Source organism: Eleutherodactylus coqui, chromosome 1 (genome assembly GCF_035609145.1).
Source record: "Eleutherodactylus coqui strain aEleCoq1 chromosome 1, aEleCoq1.hap1, whole genome shotgun sequence".
NCBI lineage: Eukaryota > Metazoa > Chordata > Amphibia > Anura > Eleutherodactylidae > Eleutherodactylus > Eleutherodactylus coqui.
Genome location: NC_089837.1, coordinates 94,624,830 through 94,646,608, shown reverse-complemented (window position 1 = coordinate 94,646,608; position 21,779 = coordinate 94,624,830). Strand labels below are relative to the sequence as shown.

Genomic DNA, 21,779 nt, shown 5'->3' with positions numbered 1-21,779 from the left:
AATGTTTATCAAATGAAAAGGGGGGGGGGTATCTATAAGAATATAATGCCATCTGCAGAAACTGTAGGGCAAGTGTCAAAAAAAAGAAGGCTGAGAGGAGACTTAATAGCTGTCTACAAATATGTGAAGGGCTGTCACAGTGCAGAGGGATCAGTTCTAATCTCATTTGCATAAGGGAAGACTAGAAGCAATGGGATGAAACTGAAAGGGAGGAGACACAGATTAGATATTAGACAGTGAGGGTAAATGAGTGGAACCGGTTGCCATGGGAGGTGGTGAATTCTCCTTAAATGGAAGTGTTCAAACAAAGGCTTGATAGACATCTGTCTGGGATGATTTAGTGAATCCTGCACTGAGCAGGTGGTTGGACCCGATGACCCTGAAGGTTCCTTCCAACTTTATGATTTTATGATTCAATAGGAGCACTAAAAGTTCCTAGGGCAGCATGAACTCTAAATATGGCCCTGACCATACAGACTCTCTTTACCACCGCCTTCAAGTACATGGGTTTGCTGCTTGCCTGAGGTCGTAAATAGCAATTTAAAAAAAAATTAGTAAAAAATAATCTGAATTTACAAAAGGTAACTAGAAGCACTAAGTTCATCTAGGAGAACACCAGCTCTAAAGGAACCTTTGTGCGTCTTTTAGAAGTAAAAATATTATTTAGTATTTAAAAATAAAGCTCAGTTCCTTGCTGCATTTGTCATGTTCTTCCTGCAAATCCAGAGATATTATTTTCAGCTCCTCAGCGCATGCTCTTATGCTTGCAGCTTCCTCCGTCTTACTCCCCTTGTGCAGGTCAATGGCTCCCTTAACAATAAAAATGGCATCAATTATAATAAACACAGCTGCTAAAACCCCAGAAATGACAGCAGCTGCCTGAACCCCCCGAGTGGCTAACTGGGCCCCTCGAGATGCCACTGTCGATATTTTGCCCAGCTGAGTCATTCTGGAAGCCTCTACTGCAGATAATACACTTCTTCCCAACACTCTTGTTGAATCAAATAATTCATCTTCGTTGAATCTAACCTGTATGTTCTCGACTTCTGAGCTAATATTGTCAGAAATCTCTTTCAAACCTTTCATCATTTCATTAATTTGATTTACAAGCTCTTGCACTTTGTTGCTCTTCTTTTTCATATTTACAGTATCAGCAATTGAAGCCGATGCCCCAGTGACTCCTCCAGCTACAGCAACACCAATGCCGACACCACTGACAATCAGGGATGCTCCAAGTGTAACGGGCGCCAGTGCCAGGCCTACAATAGTAGTGATGCCTCCAGCAATTCCAAATGAACTTCCCGTAACACTGGCAATGGTGGCTCCTCTGTGGAATTTGTCCAGATCTTCTGCAATTGTGGTCATTTCAATGATGCAGCTTTCAATTTTTTCAATCAAATTTCTTACCAAGCCTTTAAAACCTCGAAGATATTCTTTAATCTGTTCACAATTGCACAAAAGAAAGTTATGTTTAATAAATCAATCAGCTACATACAAACCAAACTTTGAAGCAATGAGGGTTAGTCAATATTTATCTGCAATGCAGTTTCTTTTGGCAGCACTGTCATTTTCACACGCATGTGTGATTTTATTACTCCCTGCACAGATTTGAAGTTGCTAGGTCAATTTAATTGACGTAACCGTGACATTAACCATGGCAGTTCCGCTTTTTCTTTGCAACAAATTAGAGCAGTTTTCAGTCATCCGTTTTTTGTGGTCTAAAGGTATATCAGGCTGAAATCCATTCAAGATTTTCAACACAAAACAGGAAGTGTTTTGCTGCAACGGAGTGTCTACAAATGGATTCAAAAATTCAAAAATGGTCACACAAATGTTACACATTAAGATGGAGCCGGACACTATTCACTGACACAACTGATGACTACATTGAGAACATATGTGACATGGTTCTGTTAGACAGATGACTGGTATTGATGAAAATGATCTGCAAATTAGTCATGGTTGTGACAGGCCGAAGTCTGCAATCTGAAGCAAATTCCAAAGACAACTGTCGAAAGCCATTGTGTCACTGCATGATAATGCCCCTCTGCATACTTCTGCCTATACTTTTGAAACTTTCCAGAAACTCAAGTTTAAGGTATTGTCTCACCCTCTGTATACTTCCTATTCTGCCCCTTCAGACTATCATCTGTTCAGTTCATTCAAGAAGACATTATGAGGTTGTCCATTTACCTTGGTCCAAGAACTGAAGGAAGTGGTGTACACATGGCTCGCTGCTCAGCCAAAAACATTCTTTCTGAGGGCATAAAGTAGCTTAAGCAATGATGGAAATGCATTGAAAAATTACATTATAAATCTTTGTTTTCCATTTTTATTGATATAAAGTATATACAGATAGTCCCCGACTTACGAACGCTCGATTTATGAACTTCGCAAGATGCGAACAATCTGTCCTGCACAGTATGATGTAATGCTATGGCATTACAACATACTGTGCAGGGACCGGAGAGGCTTCTATCAAGCCTGATAGAAGCCTGTCTGGTCAGATTGAGGGACGCTGTGCGGTTGCTAGGCAGCCAGGGGCCTTCTGAAAGGCCCCAGGGCTGTCTATGCAGAGTGCCTATCAAGCCGTGCGCTTGATAGGCACTCTGCATAGGCAGCCCTGAGGCCTTTCAGGAGGCCCCCGGCTGCCTAGCAACTGCACAGCGTCCCGCGATCTCATCGCGGGAAACTGTACGGGCCCGCTGAACGTTGGGTGCCAGCTGACAGCGGTATTTAAAGTGTTAACAGTTCCGACGAGCTGTGCGACTCGTCGGAACTGCCGGCGCCAGGTGTCCACTGTAAGAACAGCCTGCACCCGACGTTGCATGGAGCGGGATCCGACCGCGATCCCCTCCATACAACCATTTGTTCGGACTTGCGAACAAATGGACTTGCGAACAGGCTCCTGGAACGGAACCTGTTCGCAAGTAGGGGACTATCTGTAGCTGTATTGTGGGCAATCGGCATTGCTAGGTATTTCCCCTGTGCCTTGTGCCAAGATTAGAAGCCCATTGATCCAAATCTTTAGCCTGCAATGTGTAACAGAGGCTCCTTCAGGGACAAGCGAAAAGAATGTGGAAAAAAAAACTGGTGTGGGGGCGCAACCCTCTAAGCTACTAGAAGATAAAAGATCCAATATGTGATAGTGAAGGCACTTCTTTTTTGTTATTTCACAAGATAAAAACCAGCAATTGAAAACGCGTTTCGGGGACGAGCCCCTTCGTCAGTTCCGCTGGATTGGACACAACAGGATGCCTGGGGGTGACACAATCCCAAAGGTGTTTTGGGTGTGCCGGAGGTCCTGTATGTGGCAGGGGGACAGGGGAGAAAGAAGTGCCTTCACTATCACATTTGGATCTTTTATCTTCTAGTAGCTTAGAGGGTTGCGCCCCCACACCAGTTTTTTTCCACATTCTTTTCGCTACACTCATGCCCACCCTGGTGGAGCGTCATCTGGTTGGCAACACCTCCATCATTTGAAATACTCCATCATTGGAAACACTTTGTACTCCAAAAATATCCCACCACCCTCACTGGGTCTTGCTCCACCCTCCTTTTTCATCTCTTTTACTCCCTTCAGGGACAAAGCGACTGTTGTGTGTCTTCCCCTACATCCGCCCATACTCCTTCCAGCCTTCATGTTCCTGGTGTTTGTTCTCCTCCTCAACCCGTTTCTGTTCACCTGCTGCCTTTCCCTCTGTTGCTTGGGTTGCAGCATTATGTAGCTCAGGGGTGTTAAACTCATTTTCACCAAGGGCCACATTAGCATTATGGTTGCCTTCAAAGGGTTATTTATCAGGGCTCATTCACACAGGCGTATTTGCGCTCCATGTTACATTTGTATTTTCTAAAGTCAATGGGATTGCATAGATACCTAGGGAATATACATGATACATGCATATTCTGTGTATATTTATGGATGGATGCAGGAGAAATCTATAGAACCATCTATAGAAGGTCCAAATTTGCTGTGCATATTTCACGGACCAAAACTGCATATGTGCATGTGAAAGGTTCCTAAATCTAACTACTCCTTAAGGGCAGTTTCAGACTGCCGTGTTTTTTTTCCCGCTATGATAATCACGGCCGCATAACGGGACAAAACAAAACCACTTATTCCAATAGGATTTCAGTGGTTTTGTTTTCTCTCTTTTCTCGGCTGTTAATACTACGGCCGAGAAAAGATAGAACCTGCCCTAACATGTCTATGGAGCTGATTAGCAGTATTAAGGGAAAAAAACACTGGGCTACTACTTTACATATAAGTAGCTTACTGAGCCAATCAGCGGCTGCTCCCGTTTTGACTGCTGACATATGTATCATTTTCCCATTATGTATCCAGCAGATTATGCATGAGATCAGCACACAGCTCCCTGCTGCTTGCTGATTATATGTATAGCTGCTCTTCAGGAAGTTCTTAGCCCTGCCGGCTGTTCAGTACTGTCTTGGTTCTGCAGACTTCTTCTTCCATGAGCCGAGTGATTCACTATCAGTCCCACATCCTGTACTCTCTTTTTGCGGCCTTCCCCTGCTGGATGATGTGTAGTGCCGAGTTCTTTGCTTCTCATGTCTCTGGTCACTGATTTTGCTAGAAGACCAAGCTGTAGCAATGATTTAGGAAGTAGTACATGCAAAGCCAATGGATTGATCGAAATGTGCAGTGTGTATACAGGTATGTGTGCAATGTATGCACATATATACTGTTGGATCTATACAGAAGAAAAGTGCTGCTGTAAACCATGTGACATGATGTATTAGGATTGGAGATGAGCGAGCACCAAAATGCTTGAGTGCTCGTTACTCGAGTCGAACTTTCAGTGATGCTCGAGAGTCCGTTTCGAGTAACGAACCCCATTGAAGTCAATGGGCGACTCGAGCATTTTTGTATATGACTGGTGCTCCGCTAAGGTTTTCATTTGTGAAAATCTTAGCAAATCACCAAAGTCATGTACAAAACACAGAAATGTATAGGGCAGGCGAGGAGCAACATGCAGGGCTGCATTTCGGGCTCCGAGGTCTCACTATTAAGCCACAATAGTGGCAAGAGTGAGACACCCCCCGCACTGTCAGCATAAAGATCGTTCTCCTCTGCCACAGCTGTAACAGCTGTGGCAGAGAAGAATGATGTTGGCCCATTGAATTCAATGGAGTCGTCAATACATCCCTTACCTGAAAATCATCCTAAAATGTGTAAAAATAGAAAAAAAATGTATACTCACCTTTCCGCTGCAGCCGGAGTTCAGCCGCGTCTGGCCGGCAGTTCTCCTGAACTGCTTTCTGTAGTATTCAGCAGGTGGGGATTTAAAATCCCCGCCTGCTGAATGAGCTGCCTCTGATTGGTCACAGCCTCACCAATCAGAGGCAGCTCTCACTCACCCATTCATGAATTCATGAATGGGTGAGTGAGTGCTGCCTCTGATTGGCTCAGCTCAGAGACCAATCAGCGGCAGTTCTCAGCTGAATGACAGCTGAGAGCTGCCCCTGATTGGTCCCTGCGCTGAGCCAATCAGAGGCAGCACTCACTCACCCATTCATGAATTCATGAATGGGTGAGTGAGAGCTGCCTCTGATTGGTGAGGCTATGACTAATCACAGGCAGCTCATTCAGCAGGCGGGGATTTTAAATCCCCGGCTGCTGAATACTACTCACAGCAGTTCAGGAGAACTGCCGGGCAGCCGCGGCTGAACTCCGTCTGCCGGGACAAGGTGAGTATATTTATTTTTTTACTTTTTACACATTTCTGGATGAATTTCAGGTAAGGGCTTATATTTTTAAGCCCTTCCCGAAAATTCACCCCGCGCTCGCCGGCAGCCCATTGCTTTCAATGGAGCCGGCTGTATTGCCGGCTCCATTGAATTCAATGGTCAGTGCTCGTTTAATCGAGACGAGTACCGTGTGGTGCTCGTCTCGAGTAACGAGCATCTCGAGCACCCTAATACTCTAACGAGCATCAAGCTCGGACGAGTATGCTCGCTCATCTCTAATTAGGATGTAACCAAGCTGATCAGAAACTCAGTTCCATTTTCAGAGTTTGTTCACATATGCTGTGCATCTTCCATCCAGATATGTAATCAGAGTTTTACAGTAGCAGCATTTTAACAAATCTCATTCACCCAGTACTCAAAACAGTTAGTACATAAGCTGACCAAGTTTATGGATTTTAAATTTACAGGATGTTAGTTTATGTTGCTTATTTTCTCTTTGGATTTCCCCTTTACAAGGTATGGGGGTGAAATCTGTGACAAAGTCTGCTTGTAAAACACAACAATATAAGGTATACTAAGTTCTCCACAGCACTGCGCAGTCCTACATTGCCTCCCTCATCTCAATCCACCACCCAGCCCGTGCCCTCTGTTCTGTTAACGAAATCAGATTAAGCGCCCCTCTACTTCTCATTCCCACCTTCAAGACTTCTCCAGAGTAGCACCAGTTCTCTGGAACTCGCTACCCCCAAACTATCTGGGCAATCCATGTCACACAAAACTTCAGGCGTGCTCTAAAACCGCACCTCTTCAGGGAGGCATACCATATCTCCTAAACCAAACCTTTCTTTACTCCACCTGATAACATGCACCATGTCCTACTGATTGCAATCCCGCTAGCCACAATTAACCACCCCCTGCAGTCATAGCGATTTGGACGCTATACTGCCCAATTTGACCAACATCTATGTGTATAGCATCCCACACTCTTCATTTTGCCATACCTTGCACATCTCCAGCTCCTTTACCTTCTGTATCACCCCATTATTTGTAGTATGTAAGCTCATTGGAGCAGGACCCTTACCCCTACTGTTTCCTTCAATTGATTACTACATGTGCTTCTCACCTTCCTTAAATGCCTCCACCACACTCTCACTGCCAAAAAGCACCACAGCTACCCTCACAAGTCCCCCAACCATCTCCTCACCCTCGAGAGCTGTTACTTTTAGCTGCAGGGGACATCTCCCCCAACTCGGACCCACACTGCACCGCTCCCAGCCTTTATCCCCCCCAAATCACAGCAACACACCCGCCAAGTCTGACCACTAGCCCGGACGCACTCCTCCCTGTCTCCTTCAATTGTGCCCTCTGGAACTCCCAATCAGCGTGCAACAAACTCCCAGCAATCCATGACCTCTTCACCACCTAGCACCTCAACCTCTGCGCCCTCACCGAAAACTGGATACAGCAATCCGATTCCACCTCCCCTGCTGCACTGTCCTATAATGGCCTGCAGTTCTGACACCACCCGGATCAGATGACAGGTGTGGCGGAGGAGTAGGTGTTCTCCTGTTGCCAAATTGCACTGTCCAGGTCATCCCCCCAGTCCCCTCTTTCATCTTCTTGTCATTCGAAGTAAACACCCTGCAACTATTCCGTCCACTCCCTCTACATGTCACAGTTATCTACCAGCCCCTGGCTCCCCCCACCTCTTCCTGGATCACTTCGCTGCCTGGCTTCGCCACTTCCTCTCCTGTGAATACCCAACCCTCATACTTTGTGGTTTCAACATTCCCATTAACAATCCCATCTCCCCATCTGCCCCAGCTTTTAACACTCACCTCCTACCTTGGCCTATTACAACTCCCCGACTCCGCTACTCCCAGAAATGGTAACACTCTTTAATCTTCCTCTGCCTCCCATTTTACTAACCCCCCCTCCCCTTCCACTCTCAGACCACAACCTCCTCTTATTCTCCATTAGGAACCCTAATATCTCCCCGGCCCCTCCTATCTATCGCACCTCCAGGAACCTCCAGACCGTCCGTACACAACAGTTTCGCCAAGACCCTATTGTCCTCCCTGTCCCCATCTCTCTTCTCTCATGCTCCAACCTGGCTGCCAAAAATTACTCCACCACCCTCAGACGCGCCCTAGATGAAGCGGCACCCCCGGTGACCAGAGCCGTCAATCGCTGACCACGACAACCCTGGATCATATCCAAAATGCATTTCATCCGGCTGTGCTCCAGATGTGCTGAACGCTGTGGTGTAAATCCAAACAGCTTTCTGACTTTCTCCACTTCAAATTCATGCTAAAAGACCTAAAACCTCACCATCCACCATGAGGGCGAGGTTTTTAATGTTTCTTCTGTTATAAAGTGGACATAATTTTAGGTATTTATTGAATCATTAGTGATATTTTTGCTACCAATAAGTTTAATTATTATGGTTATTAATTTTGATATATGGGGATATAAATTTATGATGTATTATTATCTATGATTAATTTTTAATTGTGAGCCACCCCTGTTTCATAGTGATAATCAAATGCTTTTTTAATATATTATGGTAAATGTATAATTTGCGCATATATATGGATATATTTTCTAATGTATGTGATAATCCAAAAGTACATCCCGCCCACTGAAAAGTGATGTGATGAATATTGTCTGCACAAGTTGATTGAAGCATGCTCCCAAACCTGAGAACGCGCCACTGTGGCGTAAAAATACATTGAGGACCCCTTGTAGCACTGAGCGCGCTCTCCACTCAATTGTATTAATGGAAGAGAGGTATTCTGCTGTGCTAACATTGAAGAAATAACATTATCACAGAACTACCTCCCTCCTCTGGATGAAGCGCACCGTGCGTTCCACAAGTGACCCACAGAGAGGTTAGCGGCGCATGCACGTGATGACGTCACTACGTGACGCACCCAATAGGACCTCCAGAGTGAGCGGAGGACACTGAATGAGGGATATGTGCTTAGGACATAGGGTAAATATGAATACTATTTAAAGGTCTATTCTGCTTGTCTATGTATGGCTTGAAAAAGGTGCTTGTATGCAGTGAAACGCGTTGCCGTTATACTGTCAAAAATAAAGAAACCATCTAACTTATACATTGGATGGAGCACCGCATTTATACTATAACATCTACATGAAGTATCATCAGTAGGAGGGATTTTCTGTGTTTATCATATCCCCCTCTTCCGAAGTAAGTGTCAGTTGTTTCTCTGGAAATTGCTACTCATTGCCATGGATTATTACTATATGACTGCCCTATGAGCGCAGGATTTTTGGTAATTTTTTTGTTTTTTCACTGCTCTATCTTGGTTCTCCTCCTATTTCTCGGACAGCTCTTTCAGCGCCTTTTTCACTAGCTCAACCTCCCATCCACTTCCTTGGCCCCCTTCTCTTCTTTATCTTTACAGCCCAAATAGGACAAACTATCCACAGATTTGGCCTCAAATACCACCTTTATACCGACGACACCAAGCTACACACCTCCTCCCGTGACATCTCTGCACCTTTCCTCCAAAACATATCTGACTGTCTGTCTGCTGTCTCTAACACCATGTTCTCACTCTGTCTTAAACTTAACCTCTCAAAAACTGGCCTTCTCGTTTTTCCATCCTCTACCAGACGACTTTCCCCCAACATCTTCATATCAGTAGCTGGCACCACCATATCCCCCAGACAGCACATTTGCTGCCTGCGTCATACTGGATTCTGACCTCTCCTTCACTGCTCTACCCCAAGACATCTGGACAATTCCTGATGCACAGAACTTCTGATGTGCCCTGAAGACTCACCTCTTCAAAGAAGCATAGAGATTCCCCTAATTCAGTCCCCGCCCTCAAGCTACACCCATCATGTTTATTTCCTGCCTGCACACCTCTCCACCCTGTCCCTATTGAGCCCCTTGTGCACTCAAATGTGCTGCGGAAAAAGTTGGCGCTATACAAATAAAGATTACCATTATTATTACATGTAACGATGGTTTTGTTTCTGTTCCCCGTCTTGTAAGCGCTGCAGAATATATTGGCACTATATAAATAAAGATTATTATTATTATTATTACTACCACAAATGGAATTGAGCCATTCATTCCGAATCTTTCATATTATAAATGTTATCTTATACTGTAAATACGTTGTATTGGATAATTTTAAGTTTTTTGGAGGGGGCAAAACTTATGTCTCTTGGGGCTTGTGCCCCTTATCTTGTCAGACCCTAGCAACACCCCTGATTGCAGGTAATTATCAACTCACCCTCATAGGTACAGAATGTGAGTAATAGTTGTATTACTGTACCTGTAAATGTACTCTTTTCAAATGATTCAAGTCTTCGGCTTTTATGATGTTTTGATTAGACTGTACAATCTCCGAAATCCAGGATTCTTCAAATGAAAGCTCTGTCTGTGAACCGAAAAATATGACACAGCAATCAATTTACATTCAAAAGCTTTAACATGTACCAATCATTTCATCACTGTATGAAATAATAGCCTGTGCGTGGAACTGTTATGCTTCCGTATTACATCTGCACTGAGCGTTTACGCACCATGTACAGCACTGATGCAAGACAATGTTCACACAGGACAAAGAAACACTTGTAGGTCCCATGTAAAACACCAAAATCCCCACCAAAAGACAAACAAAGGCAAAAAGGGGAAATTAAAATACTAACGACCACCCGTGTGTGAGTGACTGCGTGACTGTGTGAGTCACATGTGATGATGTCACCATCATGTAATCAATCACTGGGGCTCCGAGCTCCACCCCTAACCACGTGATGGTGATGTCATCACCGGTCCTAAAGCATGCAGAGCTTGACAGCAGCCGTGTGCTTACAGGACCTGTGATGATGTCAACATCATGTAATCAGGGGCAAAGTTTAGAGCCTCAGTGACTGATCACATGATGGTGACATTATCACAGGTCCTGTAAACACACGGCTGCTGTCTGGCTCTGCTGGTTTAGGGCCTATGACCAACTCCAATCTTTTTCACAATATTATATTAGTAAGTGTCGCATAGCGCCATCAGAAAAACTGGTACTTGTTTAACCCTAACAACTAGAAGAGGGAAAAAACCCTGCCTAAGTGGGGCAATTGCCCCAACAGGGACAGCCACATGCTGGAACCTGGAGGCCACATGCATTTACCCTAAGTAGAAACAGGGAATATTTAAGAACAGGTGGAAACAATTCTAGGCAGCAGGGATGATGGCAGAAGCAACTTCAATATACAAATAATACACCAGCTGAATCAGGATGACAACACCAAGTGAAATGGACTAGACCAGCTTCACCAGAAGAGATGAATATTCAGCAACTAGTAAGAGCAGGGGCTGGAATATATACACACCCACTCTAATAGATTGGACTTCCAGGGGAAATCGCAACAAACAACAGTACTAATGCATGTTGTCTCCACCGGAACAATGGGGGAAAACAAGGGTTAGTCCTGGTGGAGTTTAATGGAACACCCACAGCTGTCGATTGGCTACCTCACATTTCTTCCGGCTCGGCTGCTGTCATTTTCACCCACTCCCTCCAATCTGAGCTGGTGTAATATAATCTCCCCTGCTGGCTCCAGTCGGTGTCCCTAATGCTCTGCCTTCTGCCCTTCCGACTTTCGGCGCTGTCACTCTCCCCGCCGCCCTCACATCAGCGATGCACAGTCTCCCCCATCTCCAGCGGTCTAACAACCCGTCAGCTTTCTCCCCGGGGCTGTGCCTTCTCCCCTCCATGCTCCGGTGCTGTCTGTCCCCTGCTGTGAATCTCCCCACCGGCGCTGCTACATCAGCTTATGTGCGGGCGGCCCGCCGCTGCAGCTGGACACGCTGTCTTTGTCCCCGTCCCCAGACAGCTGTCAGTCAGTGTGTTCTGCTGGCGCGGGCATGCTCTTGGATTCTCCCTTCCCCACCTGCTGTACGGCGGCCGCCTGCAGTAGGACATTGTCAGCAATTTAGCCAATCCACAGCTAGGGGCGTTCTCTTGCACTCCAGCAGGACAAACCCTTGTCTCCACCCACAATTCCGGTGGAGACAAGATGCACCAGTACCACATACAACTCCCAATGACCTTTTAGCAATGACGGAGAAAGCCAAAGGGGTTATAGACATATTATCAAAGAAAGTGTCATAGTGCCACCGCGACCGTTATGCCACAATCCTGTCATGACCGTCAAGCTGTGACATTCTGATTGTCTTTGGAGTGCATAACTTTTTTTTATTTACCCTCAGAATACTCCAAAGCTGTTTTGCCATTTCCAGATATTCACTTGATTTCCGGGGACGATTACACAGCCTGAGGAGTCATCCAGCACTATACTTCCTGGCACTTCCCTTCCCTTAATTCTAATCAAACATTACATTCAGAAGCATGCATGTGCAGTGATCAATCAGATGCTGATCCTGAACAGAGGAGAAGAGAAAATGGGCAGAGAGACTAAAGCATCCATCAATATTCGCTCCCGCTCTATTATATCACCTCCACCACCTCCCTTCCCAAACTTCTCTACAATCCCTACCTGGAAGGAGATTGTCTCAAAAATGTTGCTTGTTCTTAGACATTATCCTGGCACTGGCTGCATTTACACATTGCTGTCAAATCATGTTTTGTGCCTTGATTACTGCAAAATGCATTGTTTTGATACAATTTTGCAAACAAAATGTTTCCCTTAAAATTCTAAGAGTTGTGAGAATAGCTGTAAATGCTATCAACTACCTAGCTGGGTGATGTTTTTCAACAGTAGTGACAGCGACATGAAAGATAAACCCAGTTCTGGACACCTGTGCTCGGTCATCAACAGCTGTCTGGAAGGTGGCTTGCATTTCACGTCATTATCACCACTGTTGGAACGCGCCAACGAATGCCTCACTGTGCTAACATGCACTGTTTGCTCCCAGGAAACATTCAGAAAACATTAATGTGAAAGCAGGCAATTTTTTTTCACATGGAGGAGTTCAATTAAACACCTTTGCTTTTTTATATGGGATTTCATGTCCGATGCCATTTTTCTCAAACGGCCCCTCTTCTGCCATCTGTTGCATGACAAAGAAATTTACTGCATATTGGCAGATAGGTTCAAAATCTAATGTCATACTGCAAAAACCCGCTTCTGATGTCATGTGCCAACATAATATGATAGGAAACATTATTTTCAGAGCAACCCACGTGTATGGGCAGTGATGGCTATGAAGAGGATACACGTCAGAGATGAGGAGGGACAGTAGGTTTATTGTACTCGCCAGGCGTGCTATGGACAAGCTGTGGTGGGAAAGAGAGAACAGCAACAAAAACGCTCTGCATGCTTCCTGTAATCCGTCTTGATGTGTCTGTAGCTAGAAACGGGTTTCACCTGACGACCAGCAGTGGATGACAAATTAGTAGGAAGTGAGAACCAATTGGCAAGAAGTGAATCTTTCATTCATCCAAGCAGTCCTCCCACTTCGCATAAAATGTAGTATAGAGTTTCCTGCTGAGTTTCTCTACCATATACTTCATTAGACATGGATTATCATTAGAGATGAGTGAACGTGCTCATTTAGAGCAATTACTCGTTCGAGCATCACTTTTTTCGATTACTGCCTAATCGAGCGAAAAGATTCGGGGGCCGCCGATCGATCGGAGTAATTGCTCTAAACGAGCACGTTCGCTCATCTCTAATTATCTTTTTCCTATTTAAGAAAAACAATTATGTCATAGTTTTTTGGCTGTTTTTTTAGTTTTTTCTATTTGCGATGCAGTGAAAATAACATGCTCACTTTATTTGGTTTTGTGTGTTTTACTACTTTTAAAAAACAAAGCCTTTTCTTTAAAAAAAATTGAGAATTTGTTTTGTCGTAATATTCTGAGATCCATAACTAGCTTATTTTTGCACGAATGGGTCTGTGTGAGGGTTTTTATTTTTTTTGTACAACTTTTGATTACTTTTCATTCCACATTTTTGGAAGACAGGGTGAGCAGAAAATAGTGTGGTATTTTAATAGCTCGACCGTTTCTGAATGTTTATTATTAGAGATGAGCGAACCTACTCATTTCGAGTAATTACTCGATCGAGCACCGCGATTTTCGAGTACTTCCATACTCGGGTAAAAAGATTCAGGGGGTGCCGGGGGAGGCGTGGCGGAGCGGGGGGTAGCAGCAGGGAACAGGGGGGAGCTTTCTCTCTTTCCCTCTCCCCCCCACTCCCCGCTGCAACCCCCCACTCACCCACGGGCCCCCCCGAATCTTTTCACCCGAGTACGGAAGTACTCGAAAAGCGCGCCTTGGGCGAAAAAGAGGCGTGGCCGAGAAGGTTCGCTCATCTCCATTTATTATCATTTTTTTCTTATTGTTTCAATTTTTATGGAAAAAATGGGCCAGGGTTTAGTAAGCATAAATATTTAGGATCTTTGGGAGACTTTATTATTAGGTTTCGGGCAACGCATGAGTTCCAGTCAATTGCATCGCAGATGGGGAGGGTCAATGGGGCAATAGAGAGTGCTCTAACAACTAATGGCTTAGATGCTGCGTTCACCATTGACTGCGGCATCTAAATGACTAAAAATCCCAGATCAGAGCTAGCTCCATTTGTGATTAATACTGTTATAGTAGCTGTTGAATACAGCCAGCACCCAGCAGGAATAGAGCAGGCTGAGCTTCCGAACTCTCTTTATACCTGCCTTTCAGCGACCACATGGCGTAGATTTACAACACGTGCTTATGAAGGAGTTTAAGCAATGGATAAGAAAATACTTTTGATTGATGGGTAGTATTTGATAAAGTACACCTAAGGGAGAGTAATGTAATATCTGTGCCCTGTAAAATAATTTCTTACCATAATGGGTTTCCATTCAGATCTATCTTGGATTCGTGCCTAATAAAAAAGAAAGTGAAAACATAAGTTTACTCAAAAGCAATTATGACACTTTCACTTATAAAAGTGAAAAGGAAAGAACAATTTAACTTACCATGGTTGATCCCAGAATTTTAGGTTAATTTCAAATGAGTGGAGCTGTGCAGCAAATTGATGAATAATGTGAGACTACAAGAAAGAAACGGAATACCATCGTCAGTTACACAAATGTAAAGCGACACTTGCACTATGACTATAGAAATACAGCAATTATATATAGAGCTGAGCTTGTAATATTTGGCACTAGTACACTGCACAGGGCAAAACCAGGACGAATTATAAGACAAAACCATAACAGATAGGGCATGCTGTTGTTCTCAAGCAATGTGTGGGAACTGAAGAACACAAGGAACAACCTAAATTAGTAGGAAAAAGATCAAAATCATATCTTTTAAAGACATGCATGTTTGTTGATCAAAACCGAAGGCACATTTAACCAATTGCAATCCAATTTTGGATTCAGGGTTTCCTAGGGGGCTTTCTCTTTCTGCTATTATACAATGGCACTGTCTGCTGGCTAGAGCCAGTACTGCAGTATGTGACACGCTGGAGAGGCCCTCCAACAACACAGTGGCCAGTAATCTACAGTAAGAATACCCTGTCGGACGTCTTCCGACATCGGAGCTGTACAGCCTTCAAACAGAATGTCTTCGGACGTCAGACAGTGGATTGGAAAGGGTTAAAGGAGTTTTCTGCTCTGGGTCATAGGATATTCCTCATGACACTCAACATTCGCTATAGTCTAGAGAACACTGAAGCTTGTGTTTAATATCCCTACTCACAACCACGGGGCAAGAAGCTTTGCTCACTGGCAACAATTCTCCTACACAATAGTAAATCAGTGATATACTTTATCTTACTAAAAAAAAGTCCTAAGAAACATTACTTTCTAAGTGTATAAGTGACTGACGTTAATTTGTATTAAATAATTAATATGTGAAATATAGAAGACAAGACTTACCGAGTCTCCGTCAAATAGTGACCTGAGCTGCTTGGTGCTGCGTAGTAAACTGGAAAATGAAAGGAAAACATACTTGTAATATGAAACATTAACACTCCACCGTCCACTGTTATATGATCACTGTCCACCTCTAGAAGTGCCCATATCTATTAAAATGTTTAGTTTAACCACTGGATTAGATTGTGGTATCAATATGACGTCACAGAATAGACTAGAAGTAAAAATAAACTTTAGTTATAACTTGATTAAAAACATTCACACAACAGGGCACAGTCGCCACATGTATAAGAGTAAGACGAGGTTCATCACTCTCAGACTGGGCTAAGACGAACAACACTCAAGCTCAGACAAACAAACGCGTTGAATTAGAACTAGAGATGAGCGAGCATGCTCGGTTAAGGCAATAACTCGAGCGATCATTGCTTTTTTCGAGTAACTGCCTACTCGTACGAAAAGATTCAGGGGGTGGTGGGGGTGAGCCGAGTAATTGCCTTAACCGAGCACGCTCGCTCATCTCTAATTAGAACATTTGAGCTTTAGGATTCTTTCCTCAAATACTCACCTCTGCTGAACATTTGAGTTTGAAAATGTTTTCGTTTTTCTCTCAGACACCTACTATTTGGGATCTTTCGTATATGTTCAGAACAGCACCAAAAACATCTGAGCTTAGGAATTTCATCCTCAGATACTCACCTTTTTGGGACGTAACCAAAAGTTCGGAACATTACGTTTCCTATCTGATTTAAAACATCTGAAGTTGATCTATTTTGTCCCAGACATCAATTCTCTTGGAACTTATTCAGATGCTTTGAATATTAGGACTAATTCCATCCCTGTGTCATTCCTATTGCCAGCTTTGTGTTGACTCCCCTAATAGGCGGATGAAAGGCATGGTCCACGTTATCTGTTTGTTTGTCTGAGCTTGAGTGTTGTTCGTCTTAGCCCAGTCTGAGAGTGATGAACCTCATCTTACTCTTATACATGTGGCGATTATGCCCTGTCGTGTGCATGTTTTTAATCATGTTATAAATAAAGTTTAATTTTACTTCTAGTCTATTCTGTGAAGGGCTACTGATACATTTATAGACTTTTTCTGCCCCTACGATTTTTTTTGCAGTATCAGTATTAACCGTAACAAATGTTACACAATCTGTGAGATTTTATTAAATACAACATTTTTCAGTTGTTTTACTTGCTAAAACTTTTTTGGGGCAAAACTGAGGTCCTTAATAATCTGAATATTATCCTAGTCTTGTTCGAAGCCCTTAGTTGCCCTTTTTTACTACTTGCCAAACTTGTACCTTCTTTGCTGTCCAATCATTTCCAAAGTTGAATCATTCAAGCATTTCCATTCCTTCTACCTCCACCTCCAGAAGTCCTTATTCCAGTTACCGAGTTATATCAAGGAATTCTCAGAACTAGTCAACATAAAAAAGTCAAAAGTAGCAAGAAAAAGCTTTTTAAAAAGTTAGAAAAAGAATACATTTGCTAGGGGGAAGCATTGAGCCAAGGGTTCCACATCCTGTTAATTTTCAGGATTGAATTGTTATGAAGGGCTAATATTTTTCAAAGATACTATGTTCTGAGATGAAATGGATTAGAATTAGTTTGTGTTGGCATATTTTGCATTCTCCAGCATCTCGTTATGAGGAGTTCAGCACCCAGCAGAATGTGAGCCACCAGCGTGTCCCATAGGACAGATGGACAATGTCCATGTCGATCAAAAGCAATACAAACTTTGGGTCTCTTGGCATTGTCACGTATGTAACTGTCTTAATAAGTGAGAGAGCGTTATCCCAAAATGTCAACAAGGAGGGACAAGACCAGAAAGTATACAAGAAAGTATCCACCATATAACATTGTCTCTAGCAATTGGGATTGAAGGCCAATCAGTGTCTCTCTAGTTGTGACTGGGTAAAATACCATCTTGTTATCAGTTTCAAGTGAGCCTCTATCAAGGAGGCACCCCTTGACACCCCCTCTGCCAACCCCAGGGCCTTTATCCAATTGCTTAGGGCAACTGTCTCTCCCAGTTCTTTTTCCCAACTAAGTTAATTACATTTCTTTGATTGTTTCAAGTTGTCCACCAAGCTGTCATAATAGAATCTTGTCATTTTCCTAACCGTCCACCACTCCCATTCAAGGCTCAGGCAACTGCTTCAGCTGCTAGGCTTCCAGAGGTGCTTTCATAGTGGGCGAGATAGAGGGAATCACTAGGAGCAAATCCAGGGCCATGAACTCTGCCGCTAAAGCGAAGGGCCATGATCAAAAGAGCAATCCTGTTTTTTTTTCCCTCCCAGATGTAATCTGAAACTTGTCTCTGGAACTTTGTAATTATTTGTTGAGGAATCGGAACAGGGAGTGTGCAGAAATAGTACAGGATTTTTTGAAGAAGCATCATTTTATAAAGGACGATACATCCCATCCAGGAGGTATAGCGTAGTTTGAAAGAGTCAGTTTCTTGTTGGAGTGAAAAAAATCTTGATAACTATGTAGGGGATGTTGTTCTCTTGCCAAATAAATTGGATTTCCTTTTTTATGTCGCTTTTCAATCTTTCATTAATGTGAATGCGATTTGGTGACATTTAGTTTGTAGTAAGAAACACGATGGAAACTCTTTATGACCTTTGCATGTGGCTCTAAGGGAGGACAGCAGGTTAGAAAGAGTTAATAAGATATCATCTGCAAATAATCCCACTTGGTGTTGGCGTAGCCCTGCCTGGATATCACATATGCTCAGTGTAGATCTAAAATATTCTGCTAGAGGGTCGATGACCAAAGTACATAAGAGGGGAGAATGCGGGCATCCCTGTCTGGTCCCATTGGTAATATGAAATGAGTCGAAGAGGGTGCCGTCTACCAACACTTTGCCTGAAGGACTAGTATAAAGGGCTTTAATTGCCTTTAGAATGTTGCCTGCAAACCCGAAGTTATCCAGAGTAGAGAAGGCAAAGCCCCAATGCAATCTAACAAAGGCCTTCTCGGCATCTAATGCAACAAGAATAGCGGGAGTTTGTGAGGTGTCCAGTTTAGCAAGGAGATTGATCATTCTGGTGCCATCTGGGGCCTGATACCCCCTAGTACATACCACCTGGTCAGAGTGGATAACAGTAGGTAAGACCTTAAGACTTCTTTGAGCTAGGAACTTTGCATAAATATTGGTGTCACAGTTTAAGAGAGATAAGGCGAAATTTGGCTGGACTTGAGCCATCCTTTCCTGGTTTGGGGATAGTGACAATTGTTGATACAAGCATTTCAGATGGGAGTTTGGCAGAATCTACACTCTGGATAAAGACCTGAGTCAAATTAATAGCCAAGGTGGAGTAGAACCATTTGGAGTAATCTGGGCCAGGGGATTTCTGGGTTTTCTGGGATTTAATTGTGTCCAGAATTTCAGTCATTGATATAGGAGCGTTTAAAGCTTTAATTTGGCTGTCTGAGAGGCAGGGTAGGTTTAAACCTTGGAAGAATTTAGCCATTAAATATGGAGTCGGCTGGGGGGGTGGAATCGTCTTATTTTCTGTTGCAAAGTTTACTATAGAATGTTTTAAAAATTTGCCTACAATTAATTTAGGGTGGAAGATTTTGTCGCCAGATCCCTCTGTTGTTTTTATAAAGGGAATTTTTGACTTTACTATGCTGTTTTTTTGACTAAGTTTGCCATCCAAATCGAGGGTTTATTGACAGAGGTATAAAGAGTAGATTGGGACTACTGCATCTCTCTGTCAAGGTTCTTCATTAAGAGGGACCTAAGTTTTGGCCAGAAGTGAAACAGTAGGTTGTGAAGAGCTTGTGTAGGGGATTCAGCTAGGAGAGATTCGGTTTCAGAGATGTGTGCTTGGGTCTCGCTGACTTGGTAATTTTTCAATCTTTTGTGATGAGCGTGCATTTTTATAAGTACTTCCCTAATAAAAACCCTGTGAGCGGTCCATACAGTAAGAGAACTCACATCTGGAGTGGTGTTGAATTTGAAGTATTCAGTGAGGGCCGAAAGAAGTTCTGATTTGTTTTTTGGGAGTTTCATCAAGAAGGGGTTAACTTTTCAAGATTTAGCCACAACACCACCATGGCTAAGAGATAGGCATACTTCTTTCAGGGGGGGGGGGTACGACCAAGTTGCGGTGCTGATCCGTCCAGAGCTAACATGACGGAGGGCCCATCTATTTACCAATACCAGATCTATTCTAGAGAATGACTAATGTCTAGGGAAGTAAACTGTAAATTCCCTGGCCAAAGCGTTGAAACATCAAAAGGTGTCAAAGAGGACCTCCTTCCGGAGCCAGGGAAGCAAGACAGGAGAGGTTCTAGCAGTGCACCCTGTGGAGTCTATATTTTTGTCTGGCACAATGTTAAAGTCGCTGCAAATAATCAGTTAACCCACCTCGCACCTCCTTTTGGATCAAGGTATTGGGTTGTAATCTCAAGGTGTACTGTTTCCTTAAATGTGATCAGGACACCCGCCTGCTTTTTAGGAGAGCTTTTTAGAATTTTTTTAAGGGTAATTTTTGGACAGGCAGAGGCAGAGAAGTAGGTTTCCTGTATACATACAATATCAGCGTTAGCCTTCAAGGCATCTTTCCACATGGAAGCTCTTTTTAGCCCATTAGCGTTCAATGAAAATAAGTTTACCGACATATTAACATTACATAGTATGCATATAAAGATGTGGCAATTTTGTGCGTTTTCTGGTATGGGAGAACAACATTGGCCTGTCGGCACAAAACAAATATAACAAGTAATCAGTATAACTCGTGTGACCTAAAGAGCTTAGGGGTCCAATTTTGCCCGGGAAAGCCATGGGCAGAATCTTAGTTAAAGAGACAAGCTCTAAAAACAGAGTGTAGAACTTGTACAGTGTTTGGAGGGAAATGTTCAACAGGCTACAGGCCCAGCGATTGGCTGACAGGAGGACAAAGCTTCATTTTTTATTAATGCATATGCCTTTCAAACAAGCTATCGCTCAATTATCATTTATTTTTTGTTCAATGCAAACACTACACAATGATAATACAACGACTGAAAAGTCCTGCCGCTACATCCATTTTCCAACGATTTTCGTTAGGTTAAAACGTCCGTCTTTAAAAGCAAAACCATCGCTCTCTTTTAATCGTTATAATGAAAATTGGACGATAATCTATGGTTCTAAATGGGGTCATACACATGTGTGGAGGGAGATATCAGATATGCCGGGGCACCAGGAGAAGCAATGGGAGACCTGCTCAGTGTGCTTACTGACATCTCTGAGTGCTACACAGCCGGTGGGCTCTTTTCCTGTCCAGTGTGACACTCTGTTTGCTCTCCCTCGTCATCACGAGATAAAGCAGGAGATGACCGGAGTTCCGGTGAGGATTCCCCCGGTCAGCGCATGCCACCGATCGCGGTGAAGGAGTTCTCAAGGCATGCTGGCTGGGCTCAGGGAGGATGGCGTTTCATCATCCAGGTGACAGGTGAGGTCAGGGATCTCAGGAAGTTTTGGGTTTTTCTGTCGGCTGCTTGTGTAGTAGCTTCGGGAGAGATATTCTACAGAGCTCCATAGTTATGCGGCCATCACAGAGCTCGTCCAAGCCACGCCCCAATTTGTTGTTCTTCTTGAAATAAATATTTTTTTGCTAGATGAGAGGCTATATTGTTCCACCATCCTTTTACTATTTGGAATATTTTTATGTTAGATCCATAGGAATGTTCCCAGCTAAGAAGGATCTTGGATTCTGCACTACCACCACTGTTGTAACATGAATATGGACCATCTGGGAAGGATGTTTTATTGCCTGCCCCTAAAGTAAAGTTGGAGTGAAAAATCAGTTGGAGAAAAAATCACCAACCTTTGATATGCCGATGATACAAAATTGCTAATTGAAAATGGAAAGAGCCTGGAATGTCTAATCTGAAGAGGTAAAGAAGAAAGAAAGTGCATGGGGCTGTACCTCAACATAAAGAAAACAAAGGTAATGACGACAGTAATGGTACAGTCTGCGTAAAAATCGACAATGAGGAAATTGAAGCCATTACGAATTTCCTCTTCCTCGCATCCAATATTGCAATGGAGAATCAGAACCAGAAATGAAATGAAGAATTGCACTTGGCCACAGTGCAATGCAAGGAATGGCAAGGATATGGAAGAGCAAAGGTATTAGCATTGCCACGAAGATCCAAATAATAAATGCAATTGTGTTTCTGATCTCCATATATTCAGGAAACAGTTTGG

General features: G+C 43.4%; 1 protein-coding gene across 1 annotated transcript; it reads right to left on the bottom strand.

Moving 5' to 3' along the window:
* Nucleotides 1-663: 663 nt before the first annotated feature.
* Nucleotides 664-18,623, bottom strand: LOC136622434 (apolipoprotein L4-like). The gene is made up of 5 exons (XM_066598099.1): nt 18,499-18,623; nt 15,575-15,623; nt 14,536-14,574; nt 10,023-10,127; nt 664-1,440 (listed from the first exon to the last, which is right to left on the bottom strand). The coding sequence occupies exons 1-5, from the start codon at nt 18,621-18,623 to the stop codon at nt 664-666; spliced, it is 1,095 nt and encodes a 364-aa protein (XP_066454196.1).
* Nucleotides 18,624-21,779: the final 3,156 nt, after the last annotated feature.

Bases quoted from the DNA above. Each gene is read 5' to 3' on its own strand.
- LOC136622434 (XM_066598099.1), bottom strand. From the start codon at position 18,623: ATGATCAATCTCCTTGCTAAACTGGACACCTCACAAACTCCCGCTATT. The intron at 15,624-18,498 runs GTTTGCAGGCAA...TTCATTTTCCAG, and splicing joins TCTACTCTGGATAACTTCGG to TTTACTACGCAGCACCAAGC. The intron at 10,128-14,535 runs GTAAGAAATTAT...TTCGGTTCACAG, and splicing joins CTGAATGGAAACCCATTATG to ACAGAGCTTTCATTTGAAGA.